The sequence below is a fragment of the Girardinichthys multiradiatus genome, chromosome 3 (assembly GCF_021462225.1).
Source record: "Girardinichthys multiradiatus isolate DD_20200921_A chromosome 3, DD_fGirMul_XY1, whole genome shotgun sequence".
NCBI classification, from domain to species: domain Eukaryota; kingdom Metazoa; phylum Chordata; class Actinopteri; order Cyprinodontiformes; family Goodeidae; genus Girardinichthys; species Girardinichthys multiradiatus.
Genome location: NC_061796.1, coordinates 7956670 through 7979526, shown reverse-complemented (window position 1 = coordinate 7979526; position 22857 = coordinate 7956670). Strand labels below are relative to the sequence as shown.

Genomic DNA, 22857 nt, shown 5'->3' with positions numbered 1-22857 from the left:
GTATAATCAGCCATTAATTGTACTAATTTTAATCACCAAATTTAGCATTTGCATAAAAATATTTTGACTTTTATGCTCCTCTTCACCTTGAAATCATATTATTAGTGGTTAATGAGATTTGTTTTACTTTATTCCTTGTGTACCTTCATTAAAACCAACCACTTAAACCATTAACGCACCACTGCGTCCAATACTCTGCTATGATTATGTTTTAGATTGATTTTTCCTTGAACTGTCTTCTGTGCTTCTACAAATTAACTCCTAATTAGTATATTATTTATTCCCACAGTGATCAGTGTGAATGTAAGTGTGATGATTAACCAGTGATCTAATATCAACTTCTGAAGAGGACATAATTAGGCCCGAGCAGCAAAACGCTGCGAAGGCCTATTTTAATCGCTGCATTTCTTATAATTGTTCATCTGTCAAATGAATGGCCTTTTTGGAGGCTTTATCATATTCAAAAGTCAGCAGATTTTGCACATGCATCAATCCTGATATAAAATTACGTATTTTGAGGGTTTTGCCAATGTTGCAATAAAAATGGCTCCACGACCCCCCCGGAAATTTTCAAAACAGCCTCCTAATTTACTTATTTACCTTACTTTATCCTACACATATGAAATTTGGTACACTTGTAAAACTCCCTGAGCCCTACCTAAACCTCTCTTGCAACCATGTTCTATACCAATCAGGAAGTCAGCCATCTTGGATTGAATTTGCGATTTTGATCCCAATTTTGCTGTTTATAGTCTCTATATTTGATCAAACTCCTAGAGATCTTGATTGATCGGTTTGGTCAGTTTGCTCAGAAGGGATGAGGGATCTAAAGTTATCAAAATCATGAGTTTTTGAGCATGCTGAAGACCTCAATTGTTGATATCTCACCAAAACAATTTTAATTATAATAGCTCCTAAAAGGAAAGTCACACAGACAAGAAACCTTCTGTTATGCATCCACATCTGCCCCAAACAATATTCAAATGTTGCCCAGCCAGTGTACTGTCCTGAAGATAATTTGTGAAGTGAGCTGAAGATTAGGGTGATGGCAAGGATGCCTTCTAGCCTCAACTACGTGGAGCTCATCAACAAAGATAAATCATCTAAATACCAGTGGAAACCGTTTTTTATTGATTATTGAGAAGGATTTAAACAATATTTAACATGCAATATTCTAAAACAATGTAAATGAGAACTACTTTTTTTAAAAGGATTTCAAAAAATATTTATTTTACAGTGTTTTATTATCTTTAAGAGTCACCTATCTCATTTCCTATTAGATACAAACTTCTTGGTTTAATGAAAATAAATAAAAATAACTTATATCTAAATGTGCCAGGAGTATGAAGTTTTGAAAGGGACTTCAGGAAGAATAGTATCTATTTTATTCCTCCTAAAGATGACCAAGTGAAATACCTAAAGAAAAATAGAGAGGAATGTTACAATCCCTTATTAAAGATGATGTCTAGCACAATATGTGACACAAAAGTAACACAGGGATAAAAAAACACTAGACGCTACTAAACTTCACTGTCAGTGAAATGCTATTTATTTAACAATTAAGCGCATGTTAACCAACTAAGAGACACGAGGGAAACTTTAAGCTTCAGATGCGTCACATATAGATCTCATTGGTAATAAGAAATGTTTTAGATTCCCTTCAACTCTCTTTTCTCCTAAAAAACAGAAGACAATATCGCTGAAACGTCTCAATTGTATAATTTTTAAACATTTAAAGAGACTGTTTGTGTTCAGCTCCATAAGGCACTGCTTACTATAGTTATAATGCAAGTGTGCACTTGGGTATTTATATTACCCTGCCTCTAAAGGGGAAATCTTTAAAACCCCTCATTTAAAGTTCTCTATTAGGACAGCTGCTTGACCCCTAACCATGCATGTTAGTAAGAGGAGTACTTTTATACACTGCGAATGGAGACTTCTGCAGACATTAAACTGTGGCCTTTTAAAATTACACATCCAAAACGTATTATTATTATTATTCTCTCACTCAGCTTTAGCTTTTAAGATAAGATCACTCTGTGCTAAACCTTTTGGAAGCTGGACAACCTCTGCTGATGCTTCTGCTGTGAACATCTTTAATATCTCTGATTAAATTTTTACTTTCTACACTGCTAATTATACAAATGTACTCCCTTATTATTGGAAGCAAGGAATCCACCACTTTATTGCCTTGGTGATGAATTCTCAGTGCCTTGCAGTGTGACGATTCTCTGGAGACGTCAGATTCACCGAGCTTAGGTGTAAAACGGACAATTTAACACGCCTCCGCTAAAAATGGAGGAGCCCAGTCCTCAGCCTCTAATTAAAGCAGTTGTGTGTTAGAATTGGTGGGTCGGAGCAATTGTGTCGGAGAAAATGTAGACCAGATGGAGGCCAAGGAGAAGCTGTTGCAGATCCTGCTCCTGCTCTCCTGAATAGAGAGACACATTTTTAGAAAATTAATCTTTCATACGCTTTCCTTCAGCAGGGGAGACCTTTATCTTACTCCATTTGCATTTTTGTCACCAACGCAATTTACATTTTTATAGCATAATTAATGAGCAAGGAAGGCATTTACATCTCCCTCCTCTGTTCACTAGTACATTGTCTGGAGCATATCTGATGTGGAGGGAGCCACATTCAGCGGACGTGTGGGAGGGATTCACATCTGAATTTACAGAAAAGAAACCAAACAACTGGGTATTTGTTTTAAAGCAGAAAAAAGGAGACTAAATAGGCTGTCATAATTAAACTGGGACAAGAGGACAAGGTCTTTCAGGTGCAAATTGAGGGCAGAGCATCTTTACCTTCAGCAGGCACTCACATCAAAAACAGAGAGGCAGGACTCTGGAGCAAATTACACCATTTAAACAGCACAAAGGGGAACAGTGCCTCCAAGTAGCATTTAAATTTCCTGGTCTGCAAAGATGAAACAGCATAATTCATCATGATTTGGCTCTTGGTCAATGACCCAGTTCTGTCAATATCTCATAATAGTTTCTGATGCATTTTACATAAGTTGTCAGGAGGAGCTTACTGTGAAAAACACACTTATTTCCAGAGTAAAAGCTATACAACCCTTAAAAAAACTAAAATATTAGACAAACATTGCGTCTTTGGGAGAATAACAGGGAGAGCTGAGATAAAACAAAAATGGTGATAGATTTTAGCTAAGAGGGTCTGAGAGCTTGAAATTGTTTTTTAAAGGTATTATTTAACTGTTTAGGGAATTCATTATATTAAAAATGCATTTTGTGCAAGAGTACACAATATTTCCTGTACTTTGATCTGGATTTGAGAGGAATGCAGTTTAAAAGCTTAACTGCCAAAACTGACCAGGTGTTCAACCAAAAATCTTTAGCTACTGTTCACGCAAGCAGGTAATAAAAAAGCTGCTGCTGCTGCTGCAAAGCCACATGTTAATGGATGTGTCTGGCTTCCCCTCAGTGCACAATGTGGCGGATGGAAACAAACATCAGCATAAACAAGCCTTGTAGAGCGGAGAGAAGGTGAACACACAAGAGATTATGAACTGATGTCTTTGGTTTTTGAAAGTGGCAGGTCAGAAGATTTAAAAAATGAAAAACTAAGCACATGAAATATAATTTTAAAAAATAACTGCTACCAAACATATGGCTCTCAGAATTGTGTCATATTACATGTAAAAACAACATACCGAGCATGGTCTTTTCAGGTCACCTACATTTCAGGTCCCACCGCAAAAATAATCACACATCTGATGAAAATAAATAAAAACCTTTAATATGAACTCTCTTTTGTTGCAGTAGCGTCGTTTTATACTGAAAAAGTACATTAATTCAGTGAGAACAAAATACCTCATTAGACATGTCTTTTTAACAGAATTACCAAAGGCACACTAATTGGGACCCATTTCAGTTACTATGTAACAAATGTAACTTATTCAACTTAGCAATTTATACTCTAGTTTGATAAGTTGATCAGAGGACGTGAGAGGATTTAAAGTAAGTAAGAAGTGACTTTCTGTTCTCTGGGGTAACAAAATGATATGTGGTTGTTGAGCTGAGCTTCAGGCCCCGCCCCTTTCTGGCTGAGTGCAGGTCTGGGTGTGTCTCCCACCCTAGTGGCAGCAGCCTGTTTTCTCCAGGTGGAGATGATTAAATAAATTGTTTGGAGGTACTCTCTAACACATGAGCTGCTGACAATGTGTGAGAGAGGTGCTGGAAAATGGACACTGCAGGACTGAGAAAGATTGTTTCAAGGAAAGGAAGGAGCCGGTGAGCTGCAGACTGTACTTGAATATATGTAGAAACTGATATTTAATGCTTTAAATATTTGTTTGATTTTTGGGTGTAATTTGGGATGTTATACTTAGTTTTGAGAATAATTCATAATCATTTAAAGGGCAAATTATTTTGATCATAGTTAAATGTGGTTTATTGGGTTTTTGCTTAACCCTTTTTGTGTTTTCTTTGTTTTTAAGGTTTTTCACCTATTGTGACCACCTGTGAACTTTAAAAATAAAGGAAAGGAGGAAAAGAAAAATGGTTTCTGGGTCATTGAATGAAATCCAGTTTGAATCCTATTGAAGCAAGCTGCCTTTTCAAGTGGGGGAAACCTGCAGTGTAAGCCCAAAAAAGTGGGAACCACTTGGCCCCTCTTCAGTATGGGAAAGACAAAAAAACATGCCATTCAAGGACGGCAGATGGGTGTTGCTCTTCATAATTTATTGCTATGTTAAACTTGACCAAATCTACAGTGAAGCAATGATTAAATAGTTTCAAACTGTTGTAACTGAGAGAAACAAGACTGAACAAGGATCAGGGTTAGGCTTTTTGACAACACTCCAGCGAGTCAAGTGTTGAACTAGTATCAGTCTTTGGTAAAGGAATGCTAAATACAGTAGAGATCCTGTGATGCTGTGGACCTGTTTTGCTCCTAAAATAACTAAGTTACCGATCCTGGCTCTTGACATTTTAAATAAAAATCTGTTGGTCAATGCACGAGAACTGAAAGTGTTGTCAATGGGTCTTATACCACAATAGTTCTCTAAAACATATAGTCAAATCTACACAAAAAATAGCCTATCAGATACAAAGCTCAATCTTCCTTCATGGTTATTTCAGTCCCCACACCTAAATCTTTGGAAACCTTTTTACTGGCAAAGATGCTGCCAACTTGTTTTAAGCTGTAGCACCATAACAGGCAAGGACTGAAGACCTTCCCTAACCCATATATGCACCACTCTTGTGGTAACTGGAGGCTATAGCAATTTAACTAATGGGAAACTGACTTTTGCTATGAGTTAGTGATTTAGGCAGGTAACTTTAAAAGTAAGAGCTTAAGTTGTAATGCAGGACGTTGCATTAATGTTGGCAATTAACAGCTATCAAGAAAAATGTTTCTCCAGCAACAAGTAATGTTCTGCCACTGCTTGCGGAGATGTGCAATTTCCTGAATAGCTTAAGCTATACTTCTCTGGTTTTGTCTCACATAAGAAATTACTGATTCCTTGTTTCTTTAGGTAGATTGAGCAAAGTCTGCACTCAAATCTCCATTGGAAAGTTGTCTTCAAGTGCTCCTGGAGAAAGATAGTAGAGTTTCAGCTGACATGTCAAGTATGAAGTGAGATGACTGCAGTTATTAGGGTTTCCGAGCAAGACCTTTGAATCCCTGAGGTTCCAGTGAAGTCCCGTCCACGGTGAATAAAAGCTGAAGCTCAGCTAGCTGAATCTATTCTGAATAAAGGTTCAGACGTTAATCTTCCCTGCATGGCACATGGATTATCTTCTTATGCTTTAGAGCAATTACTCAAATGAAACACCAGGTACATTCATTGGTGTGACATTATTGTAAAGGTCACTTGGTAATCCATCATTTCTATTAGCTTTGTCACCTTCACAGACAGTAAAGTGCCTGGCAAAAGTATTCATACCCATTGAACAATTTCACATGGTGTCCTGTTACATTCGTAAAAGTCATTGTAGTTTATTAGAATTTTACGTGATAGACCAACACAATGTTGCGCATGATTGTGATGTTCAAGAAAAATGATTCACTTTAACTGTGAATGTTGTCATAACTATAATAAATACATACAGTCATATTTAATAAATTAAAATATGTGTTCCAGTGAGGATTATCTGTCAAATAAAGAGTATATTTTTTAAATAACAACCCTTAAGCAATTATAAAACATGTCTTTAAAGAGCCCACATTTCTGTATCAAAAAAGTTGTTTTTGGTCTGATGTAATATTCTAATCTTAAATTTCATGTTTTCATCAGCTGTAAGCATAAAATCCTCATAATTAGCAGAAATAAAGGCTTGAAAACATCAGTTTGTCTGCAGTTAATCTATGCAATGTGCTTCACTTAGTGAGCTAAGTTACTGAAATAAATGAACGTTTCAACAATATTCAAATTTATTGAATGGGTCTGTGTGTATATATATATATATTTTTCAGACAAACACAGACATGCAAAGGAACCTTTGTATAAATCCACTAGTTCTGTGGTGAAGGCATCAGAGGTTACATTAGTAAACAAACAGTACCTTAAAGACCAAGGAATACAGCAGATCGGTCGGGGAAAAAATAGTGGAGAAGTTTAAGCAAGTTAAGTATTAAAACAGTATCCCATCACTTAATCAGGAAATGAGACATGAGGCCCTTGGTAACTCTAGGAGCAGCAAAGATCTACAGCTCTGGTGGGAGAGTTTATAGACAAGATAACAATTAGTAAAACACTCCACAAATCTGCGCTCTATTAAAGAGAGACGATAAGAAAAGGAATTGTTGAAAGAAAGCTAAAATAAGTCTTGGTTGCAGTTTGGCACAAATCACGTAGGAAACTCTACCAACATCTACAGGAAGATGCTCTTGTAAATTGAGACGAAATAAAATGTTTTGATGCACGCTCAAAATGTGGCAGAAAACTAACACTGCATAGCACCCTGGAAACACCATCTAGTATCATACTGTGGGGATGGTTTTTCTCAGCAGGGATGGGAAGCTGATCTGACTAGATTGGATGGGATAATAGACCTACATATAGCCCAGTCCTGGAAGAAAGGCCGTTAAAGAGGGTAAAATACTTGAGATTGAGAGAGAGGTTCCCATTCCAGCAGGACAATAACTCAAACATACAGTCACAGCTACAACAGAATGTCTTAGATCAAAGAATACTCATGTGCTAGTATAGTTCAGTCAACGTCCAGACCTTAACACAACTGGGAATCAGTGGCAAGACTTGAAACTTAATGCTCACATTTGTTCTCGATCCAATGTGACTTAACTTGAGGTCGTTTACAAAAAACAAAATGAGCAAACAGTAGAAAAAGGTGGTTTTACAAAGTATTGTTTGGAGGGTCTATATAGAGGTGCATGCCACACTGTAAAATATTCTAAAACAAAAAGGGTATTTTGTTCAGCTTCACAATTGTGTGCTCCTTTGTGTTGGTCTAGCACATACAAATATGAAATATATTCATGTTTGTGGTTGTAAGCTGACAAAACATACAGTAGAGTTTAGGGACATGAATCCTTCCATATTATTTTGGGTAGGATTGACAAATGGAGGACAAAAATGCACTGAGTTCTCTAACTAAAAAGCTATGTTCATGCCTATTCCTCTGACTTTATAAAAGCTTGCTGGAGTTGACAAACTGGCCAATGTGGAGCCACAGTTCCAAAGCCACTGACAGCTTTCTGAGATGAATTGCTTTTTCTATTAGGAATTAGGGTCTTCTTCATCCAGGAAGTTGCTGAAAGCAGGTCAGCGTCATTAAGCAGACGGGGTGTGTTACGCTAGTCTCTGCTGTCCCTGCGCACTGGAGACTCTCCCCACACCGATCTCCCGTGTTTTGGTGCTCAGCGCTCACACCTGAAGTGACAGAGCCAAGCTCAGAGCGCACAGAGCTTCCCACTCCTGATCAACCGCTGCTTTTGGAGAGAAATGTAGGAGGAAGGATGCACGCATACGCGGCTGGATCTGGATGTAATCAATCATTTTTTCTACTCTGGGATCTTCATTTATTTAAAAAATAAATCAAAAGCGCCTGGCGTTTCTGCTGCCCATCCTGCCTGTCGTCTAAGTATCTTCGAAGCACCATGCGAGCCGGAGAGACGCGCCTTGTGCCATGTTGAACAGCTCCCTGACTCTCCTACTGGCTTTTACCGCGGTGGCCGCATTTCTCTCGCCATGCCAAGGCTGGAGCGACGAGGACCTCCTCCTGCCACCCATCAACTCCTCCAACAGGTTCCTGGCCAACCTGGAGGTGGACGTGCGCTTCTCCAAGAGGTCGGTCGAAGAAAGCGACGCCTCACCCGAAGCTTCGCCGCTGCAGAGCCTCGCTCCCGCACAGTCCCAGTGCAACGTGACGGTCCACAGGTTGCTGCCCACCTCGCTGGTGGCCCGCTGGGACAGCAGCTTCGGCTTCCAGTGTGACGTTCTCGTCTACACCACCAACAATCACGGCAGGGCGTTCTTCTCCACCTCCTTCAACCGGGCCATCTCACCCGTGGTGATCGAGCACCTCGGGGTCACCGGGGGTCAGCAGGAGATGAGGCTGTGTGTGGGTTGCGGGATGTCCAGGTACCGCCGGTTTGGCCAGGGCAGGTCGAGGGGACAGCAGAGCGGGGATCAGGTGGCTTTTTGCTGCGTGGATTTCAGCCTGGACGAGCTGAAGGGGGACAAAGGTTGGAGGCTGAACAGGAAGCCCATCGAGTCCACACTTGTGGCTTGTTTCATGACTCTGGTCATCATTGTGTGGAGTGTTGCTGCTCTCATATGGCCGGTTCCGATCATTGCAGGATTTCTGCCTAACGGGATGGAGCAGAGAAGACCCAGATAACTGAAAAACCAGCGACACTAAAGGGGTTTTCCGCAACGTTTAACGACTACCTCTGACCCCTGCTGTTAGAAATCTAAATACCAAGAATTGCAAACTTGATCTAGATTGCATGAGATTTATTTTCTATCAAATGTTCAAGTAGTGATCTGTGAAACCTTTGTGAAATCTCACAAAAGAGCAATTGTAAGGCGTATTTTACCTGAGAACTCCTTATAAGGTGCCCGGTTTAAAAATCTTACCCCATAGACCGGCCAAACACGGACTGAATAATGGCAGAAACAGTGTGATTTTTGAGACCTGTATTTAATATGTGAAAACTGAAGAAATTATTATTTTAGTACACCAGTCAGGCGGCTCAATCCTGAAAATAATTATTCTACACTAAATACGGATTATAAAAAACCTAGTTTCTGATTGATAAAACCTTTGTTCAATATGCAAAACAAATAAAATTAAAAAATCTATTTCATCAGCAAACACCGGATCTACTTTGAAAATGATGCCACATAGACAACTAAAACCAGGACAGCTTTTGTATACTGAAGACAAATTATGTATAAAAAAAAAAACAGTCTGTGGTTCTTGAAGTCTTTATTGTTTGTGATAATTCAAAACAGGAGAAATTTCAACACTTTTCTCTTTGGCCAGAGACTACCTTATCTATGGCTCCAGCTTGAAGATTACACCACCTAGATAATTCAAATCTATACAGAATAATCCTACACTGCTGACAGATTATGTAAATCAGAGTTTCTTGATCTGTCAAACCTCTATTTAACCAAAGAGTTATTTTATGGCTTTCGTTTTGCTTGAGATCACTTTTAAAAAGCCCATCCTGAAAATTACACCACCTAGACAGGAAAAGTTAGAGAGAATGAAATGTTACATTAATGGTTTATGATTTGCAAAACAGAGGCCGTTTTTAGCTTTTGAACTTGAGGGTCATCATGAAATGAAACCACCAGATAGCTCAAACCTAGAATTAATGTACAATGATGACAGATTACAAAAGCACACTGAATATTTCTGTCTATGCTTGCCCTGTTTAGGTGATCTAACCTTTAAGCTGGTCCTCATGTAAGGTGATTTTGGGCCATGAAAAAAAACTGTATTTAATGTTTCTTGAATCACAGCCTATGTTTGATAGAGTTTGCCTCTAGAGTAGAATAATTGTGTCCATGTTCAGCTGTGTAGGTATTGTAGGTCTAAAGCTGAAGCTAGTGTAAGGTGCTATAAAATTGCTGTTCTTTAAAAAGGCAGAAAAAAAGTTTCACTGAAAACAAAGAATCTGATCTTTACTGTGGAACAATTCATTTTGAATGAAAGGTGTTCTCAGGGAAAATAATTTGCACTTTTGTGAGTTTTCACAAACTCTATCCTATAGAATATTTAAGTGTAAAACAATCCAGTTCAAGTCTGACTGGTCTAAAAGCTTAGATTTCCAACTAGAGCAGATCAAAGGTAGTGCGGACTCGTTAAATGCAGTAAAATAGCCCAGTCAAGTGCCGAGTTGGACGCTCACTTCAGCATCGTAAAAAAAACAAACTTCTATATCTGACTATAGCCTGTGCTGCCTATACTATAATTGTAGCCATTCAGTTGTACACATCAGTAAATGAATGTGGAGACCCTGGGACGTTTGGGTTGATCTTTACCCTTTAGACCTCCTCTTCTTTTAGGACAAACTAAGGTAAAGTCTAATTATAATAGCCAACATTAATCTATACTGGGACCAATACCAATGTGTTTTGTACACCCCTATAGGCCTTCCTAGATTATGTCAGTGTGAACGGGGTCACTTTTTCTCTTTTAAACAGTGTTTGAATAGTTTTTAATATTTTTAGATGTTTTTTAAATCTTTTTTTGCTTTATTACAAAGATTAGGACTTTTGCACAAAAACCTGAACTTTAAAGTGTGCCGTCACTGTGGGCTATTTAACCTATAACCATGCTCTGTAACATGTACATTTAACAGTTTCCTTTTCTCGTTTAATAAAACCATGGCAGAAAGACGTTGGTTATAGAGAAGATTTTATTCATTATATTGTTATATTTATAAAACTCTAATATATGTGTTTATTTGTATGAATGTTGCGATATTTTAAATGAAATAAATAATTAAAGCCTTTAGCCTACTACAGTTTTCCCTTGCTTTTTTCTGTTTTAGTAGCATGCTCAGTTTGCTGCTGGGTAATTGCGATGTTTTTTTTTCTTCAGGGAATACATTTAATTAAAAGTAAAAGTTACTCTAATATATCAAAATAAATAGTTCCTTTGTGCAGAAAGGTAAGATGGAGTAAGCGGGTTGCTGTGTTATTTTTCTTCACCATAAAAGAAAAAACTCAAAAAACTTTTCATGACAAAAGATTGGAAGTTTTGTTTTTTGGTTTTTTTTGCTTTTTAGGGTTATGTTTGCTGTGCAACAATAAGATTTTTGTTGCTTGAAATAACTATAAATAAATGCCAAGGGCAATAATTAACAAAGTTAATAAATTTTGAGCAAAATTACCAAGTCTATCAGGTAATAATAGCCAAACAGCTCTCAGTCTATGAGTTATTGTTTTATGAATACCTGTCTAGTGAGGTGTGGCATTATAGAACAATAGATGAAGGAGTGAATTGGCGCACTGACAATGTCAAACAGCAAGCCCTGCACACATGTGGAATAAACAGACACAACTGTCCAAAAATATAAGAATTATTAACAAAGATACTTCAACTCCAAGTTAAAATATTTCAGTCATCACACTTTAACTAAGCTAATAACACTATCACCAGAAAATAAACAATACTTTGTTTTATCCAAAATAATTTTCTCTGCCTAGGCACCACCTCTTACATGAACTGTTCTGAAGAACAGGAGGGCAGGAGGTCCACAGGGGGAAATGAGCTGCGTATTGGCCAATGAAGAAAGAAAATTGCTCTTGGTCATGATTTGTAGATGTTTGAGTTTTGTTTTGCGTCTTGCCTCTCATTGTTTATGCTCTCCAGGTGGTGTGTTATAAGTTAATTCCTTTTGGTTTAATTTCTGACTCATTCTGTTTATGGTGCATTTTAGTAACCAAAGGAAATTGTATCCTTGTATTTCTGTTTATTTCCAGTCATGTTTTGATTTCACTCTCTCCCGATAACACTACAATCAGCATTATTTATTCCACTTGCATTATGCCCAGCAGTCTCCTTGCTTGTCACCTGGGCTATGAGTTTTATATACATGACTTTTCTGTTTATTCCCTGCAGATACATACTTTTTTGCACATGCTTTGCCAGCCTTTCTTCATGCCTGTCTCTGCTACCTCCTGCCTGCTGTGAGTTTTCATTTCCTTGTTATTTGTTAAACCTTTTTTATTCACAGAGCTGCTCCTGCCTGTCTTTCTGCATTTTGGTTCCACTCCAAGAACCACGCACCCTGGCAGAATGTATCCGCCACTGATGAACCTTGCAGACGAACGGCAGGCAAGTGCCATAGATCTCTGGGTCCAGCAGCAGATGGTGGAGGCACTGAGGAATCTGTCTGATGTGCTGAAGGTCTTGCCTTCTCCACTGCTGTTGGAGGAGGAGATGGAACTGGAGGCAGCCCAGCACCAAGGACACCAAGGGGGTTGTCTCTTCCTTGTGCCACACCTCCAGCTTCCTCTGCTACCTGTATTAGTGTCTCCTGCAGCTCCCCTCGCTGTGCGCCGCAGAAACCATAAAGCTGCATCTACTCTTGTTCCGTGGGATCTGCCCGACACTTCCACTCCTTTTTGTTGTCTCCTAGAAGTCCTGTCTCCAGATCACAGTTCAGCTCTCCACAGCAGAGATTCCCATGCCAGAGCTTCTCTCTTCACCTCTCCAACATGCTGCAGCAGAGGTATGCACTTCTTCCTCTTTCCAATGCTGTTGTGAGACAACTTTTGCGCCTTTGTCTGCCACAATGAAGCTTCCTGGGTCTACAGCTGCTCCACCTAGCCCATCGTCGTCCTTGCCTGTTCAGGTCACCTTGGACATGTTTGATGATTCAAAGGGGCTATTGAGGGCATTTCTTCATTGAATTAAGTGGTTTAGAGAGTCCATTCATCTTCATTCCTGTCCTGTGTTTCTGGAAAAATTTCATTGAGATGGAGCAGAACTATGATGCAGCAGTGAGGGGCTTTTACTGCCGTCCATTTTCATTCTCAACATGTCTCCAGAGCACTGCAGCAGTGGTCCGTCCGACACCTCTACTCATGCCACCAAGGGTTTGATTCACGTTTCTGAGTTTTGCCATGAATCATGTCACATTCATGTTCCTGACTTTTCCAAAGAGGGTTTGCAGTTGAACCCGCCTTGCGTCCATGTTACAGAGATTTCCGATGAGGGTGTCCAGGTGGACGTGCCCCTGTCCATATCTCTGGAGCCTCATCAAGGGTTCTCTAGGTTTCCATGTCGTCTTCCAGAACTCTGTAGAAGGAAGCCGTTTTACATGACGTGATCAGAGATGCCGACTCTTCTGGGGGAATCTCTGGCTCAGATTCTTTTTCTGCAGAATCTCGGGAAAAAATATTTAAGACAGCTTGTCTTAATTGCCCCCTTAGCATGATCCCTGGATGCATGACCAGAGATCATAACTTAACTTTTGGTCGGTTTATGATCTACAGATACACAAACATCAGACCATATTCAACTTTGGATCCAAGTTCCAAAGAAGTAGCTTAGAATGCTACATTATCATACTGCTTTCCAATTTTGTGTTATTTGCTGTTATTTCAGCTTTTAACTATGTTCTCTCTTGGTTTTTTCTCCTTCTAGAAGATACATCTGACCTGGCTCTGTGTTTAGCTGTGGCACCTTCCTGGAGGGGGACATTGGCCAAACTGCTGATGCCAACAACTTAATGCTCACCGTATACAGATGATACACTTGGCCCTGTCTTTCAGTGTTTAACCCTGTCTCTCCTAGACATAGCCATTGACTGAGCTTCCACTGTGACTAATTGTACTCTCTTTCATCCACTACACTTGAAAACTGTCTCAGAGTTCATCTGCTTAGCTGTCTTTATCTCCTAGATGAAGCCTCTAAAGGAGCTATAAACATTAACCTGTTAAGTCCTAAGTGTTTTAGAATCAATTTCCACCTGAAAATACATACCTGAAATAAATCAAGTATAGCTCCACAGTTATAAGGCCTACATGCAAACTTTTGGTACCTCTGTAAAGGTAAGACATAAAAGAATATTTTTCAAGTGGAAGCACTATTGCAACTATTACTATGTCTGATCTATGTGTGATCAAAAAAAAAAAAAGTAAAGACATCATACACACCTTAACCAGCAGGGTGGTCGGGCTTAACAGGTCAATGTTTCACTTTTCCTTCCCATAGAAAGTACTCCTGGATCAGTGCTTCTGTGTTCTTTTTCTGTCTCTGCTCTCTCAAACCCCCAGTCGGTCGTGGCAGATGGCCGCTCCCACTGAGACTGGTTCTGCTGGAGGTTTCTTCCTGTTAAAAGGGAGTTTTCCTCTCCACTATCGCTACATGCATGCTCAGTATGAGGGATTGCTGCAAAGTCAACGCCAGTGACTGTCTACTGTCTCTACATGCTCATCCAGGAGGAGTGAATGCTGCAAGTCACTGACTGGATGCAATCTGCTGGGTTTCCTTAGACAGAAAAACTTTTTATCCAATTTGAATAAATAACTGAATCTGACTGCACTGTTCAATTGTTAGGATTAATTGGAATGTATGTACCTGACTGTTGTGAAGTGCCTTGAGACAACATGTGTTGTGAATTGGCGCTATATAAATAAAACTGAATTGAATTAAAAATAATATTTAATAAATAGCTAATAGTAATAGTTACTTAATAAAACAAGGTGAAGTTGGAGATAAAATTGGGTTGAATCACACAACGTCTGAATAATTCATAGATCAGAGTTAAGTTCATCCATCTGAGCCTGGCAACAAAGCAAAACATAACCTGCTAAATTACCCGTTACTAGTTGAATTTGCACAGTTAGTTAAAAATTTTTAGAATGGTGCTAAAACGTTTTTGAATTAAACTAAACCTCTTGAGTTATTGAAGATTACGTCACACACAATCCAAATGAGTATTTAACTAAGCAATACATTTTTTACCCTGAAGTAATCACAAACTTTAATTCTGTCCAGAACCTTAGTTAATTCCCCCAGTAGGCCCACCACCTGCAGGGGGAACCGTGAGGGACCGGTGCAAAGAGGATTGGGTGGCGGACGAAGGTGGAGACCTCAACGGCCCAATCCCCGGATGCTTAGGCTGGCTCTAGGGACGTGGAATGTCACCTCGCTGGGGAGAAGGAGTCTGAGCTTGTGCGGGAGGTCGAGAGATATCGACTAGAAATAGTCGGGCTCGCCTCCACGCACAGCGTGGGCTCTGGAACCCATCTCCTTGAGAGGGGTTGGACTCTCTTCTACTCTGGAGTGGCCCACGGGGAGAGGCGGCGGGCTGGTGTGGGTTTGCTTGTTGCCCCCCAGCTCAGCCGTCTCGTGTTGGGGTTTACCCCAGTGGATGAGAGGGTTGTATCCCTGCGCCTTCGGGTTGGGGAGAGGTCTCTGACTATCATTTCAGCCTACGGGCCGAGTGGTAGTGCAGAGTACCCTGCCTTCTTGGCGTCCCTGTCGGGGGTGCTGGATAGTGCCCCTCCCGGGGACTCCATTATTCTGCTGGGGGACTTCAACGCCCACGTGGGGAACGACAGTGACACCTGGAGAGGCGTGATCGGGAGGAATGGCCTCCCCGATCTGAATCCGAGTGGTGTTTTGTTATTGGACTTCTGTGCTAGTCACGGATTGTCCATAACGAACACCATGTTCAAACATAAGGGTGTCCATCAGTGCACTTGGCACCAGGACACCCTAGGCAGGAGGTCGATGATCGACTTTGTTGTCGTATCATCAGACCTTCGGCCGCATGTTTTGGACACTCGGGTGAAGAGAGGGGCTAAGCTGTCGACTGATCATCACCTGGTGGTGAGTTGGATCCGCTGGAGGAGGAGAAAGCCGGACAGACTCGGCAGGCCCAAGCGCATAGTGAGGGTCTGCTGGGAACGCCTGGCGGAGCCCTCGGCCAGGGATGTATTCAACTCCCACCTCCGGGAGAGCTTCGACCAGATCCCGGGGGATGTTGGAGACATAGAGTCCGAGTGTACCATGTTCTCTGCATCTATTGTCGATGCTGCTGCCCATAGCTGCGGCCGTAAGGTCTGCGGTGCCTGTCGTGGCGGCAATCCCAGAACCCGGTGGTGGACACCGGCAGTAAGGGATGCTGTTAAGCTGAAGAAGGAGTCCTATCGGCTGTGGTTGGCTTGTGGGACTCCTGAGGCGGCTGACGGGTACCATGAGGCCAAGCGTGCTGCGGCCCGGGCTGTGGCAGAGGCAAAAACCGGGGCCTGGGAAGAGTTCGGTGAGGCCATGGAGAAGGACTACAGGTTGGCCTCGAAGCGATTCTGGCAAACCGTCCGGCGCCTCGGGGGTGGATGAGATCCGCCCTGAGTACATCAAGTGTCTGGACGTTGTAGGGCTGTCATGGTTGACACGCCTCTTCAACATTGCGTGGCGGTCGGGGACAGTGCCTCTGGACTGGCAGACTGGGGTGGTGGTCCCCCTTTATAAGAAGGGGGACCGGAGGGTGTGTTCCAACTACAGGGGGATCACACTCCTCAGCCTCCCTGGTAAGGCCTACGCCAGGGTATTGGAGAGGAGAGTCCGACCGATAGTCGAACCTCGGCTTCAGGAGGAACAGTGTGGTTTTCGTCCCAGCCGTGGAACACTGGACCAGCTCTATACCCTCTACAGGGTGCTCGAGGGTTCATGGGAGTTTGCCCAACCGGTTCACATGTGTTTTGTGGACCTGGAGAAGGCATTCGACTGTGTCCCTCGTGATGCCCTGTGGGGGGTGCTCCAGGAGTATGGAATCGGGGGCCCTTTATTAGGGGCCATCCGGTCCCTGTACGAGCGGAGCAGGAGTTTGGTCCGCATTGCCGGCACTAAGTCGGACCTGTTCCCAGTGCATGTTGGACTCCGGCAGGGCTGCCCTTTGTCGCCGGTCCTGTTCATAACTTTTATGGACAGGATTTCTAGACGCAGCCAAGGGCCGGAGGGGGTCTGGTTTGGGGACCAGTGGATTTCGTCTCTTCTTTTTGCGGATGACGTGGTCCTGCTGGCCCCCTCTAGCCAAGACCTACAGCATGCGCTGTAGCGGTTCGCAGCCGAGTGTGAAGCGGCTGGGATGAGGATCAGCTCCTCCAGGTCCGAGGCCATGGTACTCGACCGGAAAAGGGTGGCTTGTCCTCTTCAGGTTGGAGGGGAGTTCCTGCCTCAAGTGGAGGAGTTTAAGTATCTCGGGGTCTTGTTCACGAGTGAGGGAAGAATGGAGCGGGAGATCGACAGACGGATCGGTGCAGCTGCCACAGTAATGGGGGCGCTGTGCCGGTCCATTGTGGTGAAGAGAGAGCTGAGCCGAAAAGCAAAGCTTTCAATTTACTGGTCGGTCTACGTTCCTACCCTCACCTATGGCCATGAACTTTGGGTCATGACCGAAAGAACAAGATCACGGATACAAGCGGCTGAAATGAGCTTCCTCCGTAGGGTGGCCGGGCACTCCCATAGAGATAGGGTGAGGAGCTCGGCCATCCGGGAGGAGCTCGGAGTAGAGCCGCTGCTCCTCCACATTGAGAGGAGCCAGTTGAGGTGGCTCGGGCATCTATACCGGATGCCTTCTGGACGCCTTCCTCGGGAGGTGTTCCAGGCACGTCCCACCGGGAGGAGGCCCAGGGGACGGCCCAGGACACGCTGGAGGGACTATGTCTCTCGGCTGGCCTGGGAACGCCTTGGGCTCCCCCTAGAGGAGCTGGAGGAAGTGTCTGGAGAGACGGACGTCTGCGCGTCTCTGCTGAGTCTGCTGCCCCCGCGACCCGGTCCTGGATAAGCGGAAGACGACGAACGAACGAACCTTAGTTAATATAAATCAATTCATAAGATATATTTATATTATGTTTCTTGTGTAAATTGGGAACATTTCTTCATAATTCAGCACATTGTACTAAATATAACATAATTTGGAGTTTGTTATAACATCTACTAATCCTTTGTCATCGAATTACGTTACTATTTCTCTGCATTAAAAGTTTAGGGAATTTAAATCTACTCGTTTTTATTATCAGTTTTTTGTACATTATTTTTAAGCAACCTGCAGTCAGGCTTTTTACGGTGAGTAATGCACCGTACCACGACATTTCATTTATCTCTAAGCGATGTTTTTCTTTTATTGGTCATTTATAAATATAGTAATAATACCGTCCATGCCGCCTTGGTCACGCCCTCACCTTATCTGTCGGAGGCCAGCTAGTTTTGGACACCGAAGTAGCTACGTTATAAATGAAGGCAACGCTGCGCGTCTTGAAAGGAACATCCTGTGGAGGGGGAAGAGGGAGAGGGAAGAACAAATAAAACATATTTGGCACATCTGACATGCCGGCGTGTTGGTGCGCATTGTTTTGTTTTTTTTTTTGCTTTAAAACGGTCTTCTGTGATGGTACCCGGAGCTCTCTCACCAGAGACGAACTCATGAACATCAGGGCTACTACACCAGAGGAGTTATTTCCAACATTTCTACCTACTGCTCTGGAATTTTTGGACATTCTGGTCAAAGGTGCGCTCACCTTTGTTCACGCGGTGAAACGCCGGAAGAGAGGGAAACGGGCTGGGGTGCTGGTACGTCTTCGCCAGCGTGGACAACGAACACCGTTACCTGGAATATTTCTCTCTAACGTGCGCTCACTTCCCAACAAAATGGAGGAACTACAACTGTTGTTGGGGAAAAACAGGGACTTTTATTCATCGGCAGTTTTGTGCTTCACGGAGACGTGGCTGTGTGGATTAATACCGGACTCTGCGCTGCAGCTGGCAGGATTCCAGCTCTACAGAGCGGACAGAGACACGGAACTCTCCGGCAAAGCGAAAGGTGGAGGAATCTGTTTTTACCTCAACAGTGGTTGGTGCAACGACGTGACAGTGATTCAGCAGCACTGTTCTCCAGACCTGGAATCCTTCATCATAAACTGTAAGCCTTTCTATTCCCCCCGTGAGTTCGCTTCGTTCATCCTGGTCGGTGTTTACATCCCACCGCAAGCTAACGTGCAGGTCGCACAGCGCATGCTCGCCGACCAGATACTGAGTGTGGAGCGGACCAACCCGGACTCCTTAGTAATCGTCGCTGGTGACTTTAACAAAGGTAATCTGACCCACAAACTCCCCAAATACAGACAGTTTATAAAATGTCCGACCAGAGAGGACAACATTCTGGATCACTGTTACACCACCATCAGAGACGCTTATCACGCCGTCCCACGTGCTGCACTGGGCCAATCCGACCACATCATGGTCCACCTGATTCCTGCATACAGGCAGAAACTTAAGCTCTGCAAACCTGTTGTGAGGACGACAAGGAAGTGGAGCAGTGAGGCTGTGGAGAATCTCCAGGCGTGTTTAGGCTGTACAGACTGGGATGTGTTCAGGACTGCTACCAACAGTCTGGACGAGTAGACAGAGGCTGTGACTTCCTACATCAGCTTCTGTGAGGACAGCTGTGTACCATCATGCACCAGGGTGAGTTACAACAACGACAAACCCTGGTTCACAGCTAAACTCAGAAGGTTAAGACTGGATAAGGAAGAGGCCTTCAGGAGTGGGGACAAAGACATATACAGAGAGGCAAAGTACAAGTTTGGCAAGGCAGTGAAAGAGGCCAAACGACTGTACTCTGAGAAGCTCCAAAACCAGTTCTCAGCCAACGACTCTGCGTCTGTCTGGAAAGGGCTCAAGCAAATCACCAACTACAAGCCGAAAGCCCCCCACTCCATCAACGACCGACGCCTCGCCAACGACCTGAACGAGTTCTACTGCCGCTTTGAAAGACAAAGGGACAGTCCTGCAACCATCTCCCACGACACCCCCCAACAGCTGCAGCCACAATCCACCACCCCCACCTCCCCAACCTCAAGAGGGGCCTTGGCACCTCCAATCCCCACCCTGAAGTTCCCCCCCACCAGCCCCCTACCCATGCCGAGGACGGCTCTTTCCATCCAGGAGAGGGACGTCAACAAACTCTTCAGGAGACAGAACCCCCGGAAAGCTGCTGGTCCGGATTCTGTCTCACCAGCCAGCCTGAAGCACTGCGCTGATCAGCTGTCTCCAGTCTTCACAGACATTTTTAACACCTCACTGGAGACATGTCATGTGCCAGCCTGCTTCAAGTCCTCCACAGGGCTTAATGACTTCAGACCCGTCGCCCTGACCTCTGTGGTGATGAAGTCCTTTGAGCGCCTTGTGCTCTCACACCTAAAAGATATCACCGACCCCCTCCTGGACCCCCTGCAGTTTGCCTACAGAGCCAACAGGTCTGTAGACGATGCAGTCAACCTAGCCCTTCACTTCATCCTCCGGCACCTGGACTCCACAGGAACCTATGCCAGGATCCTGTTTGTGGATTTCAGCTCTGCCTTCAACACCATCGTCCCAGTTCTGCTACAGGAGAAGCTCTCCCAGCTGAGTGTGCCCGACTCCACCTGCAGGTGGATCACTGACTTCCTGTCTGACAGGAAGCAGCGCGTGAGGCTGGGGAAGCACGTCTCTGACTCCCTGACCATCAGCACCGGTTCCCCCCAAGGCTGTGTTCTCTCTCCTCTGCTCTTCTCCCTGTACACCAACAGCTGCACCTCCAGTCACCAGTCTGTCAAGCTTCTGAAGTTTGCGGACGACACCACCCTGATCGGACTCATCTCTGATGGTGACGAGTCCGCATACAGATGGGAGGTGGACCATCTGTTGGACTGGTGCAGCCAGAACAACCTTGAGCTCAACGCTCTAAAGACAGTGGAGATGGTTGTGGACTTCAGGCAGAACCCAGCCCCACCTGCCCCCATCACCCTCTGTGACTCCACAATTGACACTGTGGAATCTTTCCGCTTCCTGGGAACCATCATCTCCCAGGATCTCAAGTGGGAGCCAAACATCAACTCCCTCATCAAGAAAGCCCAGCAGAGGATGTTCTTCCTGCAGCAGCTGAAGAAATTCAACCTGCCAAAGACTATGATGGTGCACTTCTACACAGCCATCATTGAGTCCATCCTCACCTCCTCCATCACCATCTGGTACGCCGCTGCTACAGCCAAGGATAAGGGCAGGCTGCAGCGTGTCATTCGGTCTGCTGAGAAGGTGATTGGCTGCAGTCTACTGTCGCTCCAGGAACTGTACACCTCCAGGACCCTGAAGCGGGCAGGGAAGATTCTGGCTGATCCCTCCCACCCCGGTCACAGACTCTTTGAGACTCTCCCCTCTGGCAGGAGGCTGCGGTCCATCCGGACCAAAACCTCACGCCACAAGAACAGTTTTTTCCCATCTGCCACCAGCCTGGTTAACAAAGCCCGGAAACCACACTGACACTGTCCCTTTCCCCCACACCCCCCCTTTTTTTTGCTGACAGGACACCTGTAACCTGTAACTCTATGCGTTACATTAACGCTCAGCTTGGACTCCTGCTTACTTGCACTGCTTTACTTGCACAATGATCACCTGCACTGTTGTATTGCTCTTGCATCTTATACTGCTCTATATTTACTCTCACTCACTTAAAACTGTGCACTTATATTTATATTATATTGTAGATATGTTTGTACTGTTTAATTTGTATTGTATTGCACCGACTACGCCAAAACAAATTCCTTGTATGTCCAAAAACGTACTTGGCAATAAAGCTTTTCTGATTCTGATTCTGATTCTGATTCTGATGAAACATGCGCTCATTGCTTTCCCCCAGAATAAATCAGAACCGCTGCAAACTTGTATGCAGGTTTTGGCTTTTTATCGCAGCTGTCTCAATTGTTTCAGGTGAGTAAAAATATTTTTTATTGCAGGAGAATTAACTAGCTGGCCTGATTTTTGTTCCCTGACATTTATTGTTAATCAAATTGAAACTTAGAGCTGAGGTGTCTAAAGTGGGGGCCCTGGACTAATTTTTTGTGTAAGATTTAGCTCGCCATCGCAGGTGGTTGATAAAGATGGGCACATTTCATTTTTTATGAGAGTAACGTTATTCCTGGTCATTGGAAAAATGTTTGGTACAACAAAGTATTTGGCTTTTATTAACCACATTTTTCACTCATAAAGTAGGACAACATCTATGCAGTGACCTTTAATCAGAAGCAGAATGTTGTGCACCTAAATTTGCTTTTACTTAATACAACAAGCGTTTCCAAAAAATCTGTTCTTCATGCTGAAATTAGCCAGAATTTTGTTTTGTTCTTTTTTCAATGAAGCCCAACAGAATGTGCAAACAGATGCCTTTGTTTTAATATGTTTTGGATCTACAATGATTTACAAATCCCTCTGCTACAAAAATTCTAATAACTTTATTTGTTTAATTAAAATGTTGCATGATTAGTTTTTGTTGAGCAGGAAAACAAATCACAAGACAATTTTTAGTGATTTTAGTTTTGAAAACTATTACATTTTTTGGGGGCAAAAGTACTCTCAGCTTGTACAATTTTGGCCCACATCACAAAACGTTTGGACACCTGAGTTGGAGGCAACCTTGAGATTTCGTGAAAACAAACATTGATTTAATTTTAAGCTTGTCCTGGTTTATTTAATCAGGATTTTGCATGTATCCTCTGTGTGTGGTCTGACTGAATAATATATAGTTGGTTTAAATGTTTTAATATGTAGGCAGCTGAACCAGAGATCCAGAAAAGAGCATTATCTGTTAGATGATATGTTGTTTCGTCTGTATACTGTGCCTTGCAAACGTTTTCACATCTCCTGAGTTTATTCTCATTTTGTCACCTTAGAACCACAGACTTCATTGTACCTTACTCAGATTTATGGGTGAGAGACCCACATAAAGTAGCACATCATTGTGAAGTAGAAGGAAAAGCATATTTAAGAAATAAATAAAAAGTGTGGCAGGCATTTGTAGTCAGGCAACATTGCAGATTGGGAGACAGATACCCCCCCAACCTCCTTTACAATGAGTTGT

General features: G+C 43.1%; 1 protein-coding gene and 1 long non-coding RNA gene across 2 annotated transcripts; both read left to right on the top strand.

Annotated features, from left to right (window-relative positions):
- Nucleotides 1-3746: 3746 nt before the first annotated feature.
- On the top strand, nucleotides 3747-4988 carry LOC124866376. The gene is made up of 2 exons (XR_007037788.1): nucleotides 3747-4256; nucleotides 4463-4988. It is a non-coding gene; the product is annotated as an uncharacterized LOC124866376 (long non-coding RNA).
- A 1053-nt stretch (nucleotides 4989-6041) lies between these two features.
- LOC124866375 (transmembrane protein 158) lies at nucleotides 6042-10967 on the top strand. Its single transcript, XM_047362129.1, has one exon. The coding sequence runs from the start codon at nucleotides 8118-8120 to the stop codon at nucleotides 8829-8831; it is 714 nt and encodes a 237-aa protein (XP_047218085.1). The 5' UTR covers nucleotides 6042-8117; the 3' UTR covers nucleotides 8832-10967.
- The last annotated feature ends 11890 nt before the right edge of the window (nucleotides 10968-22857 follow it).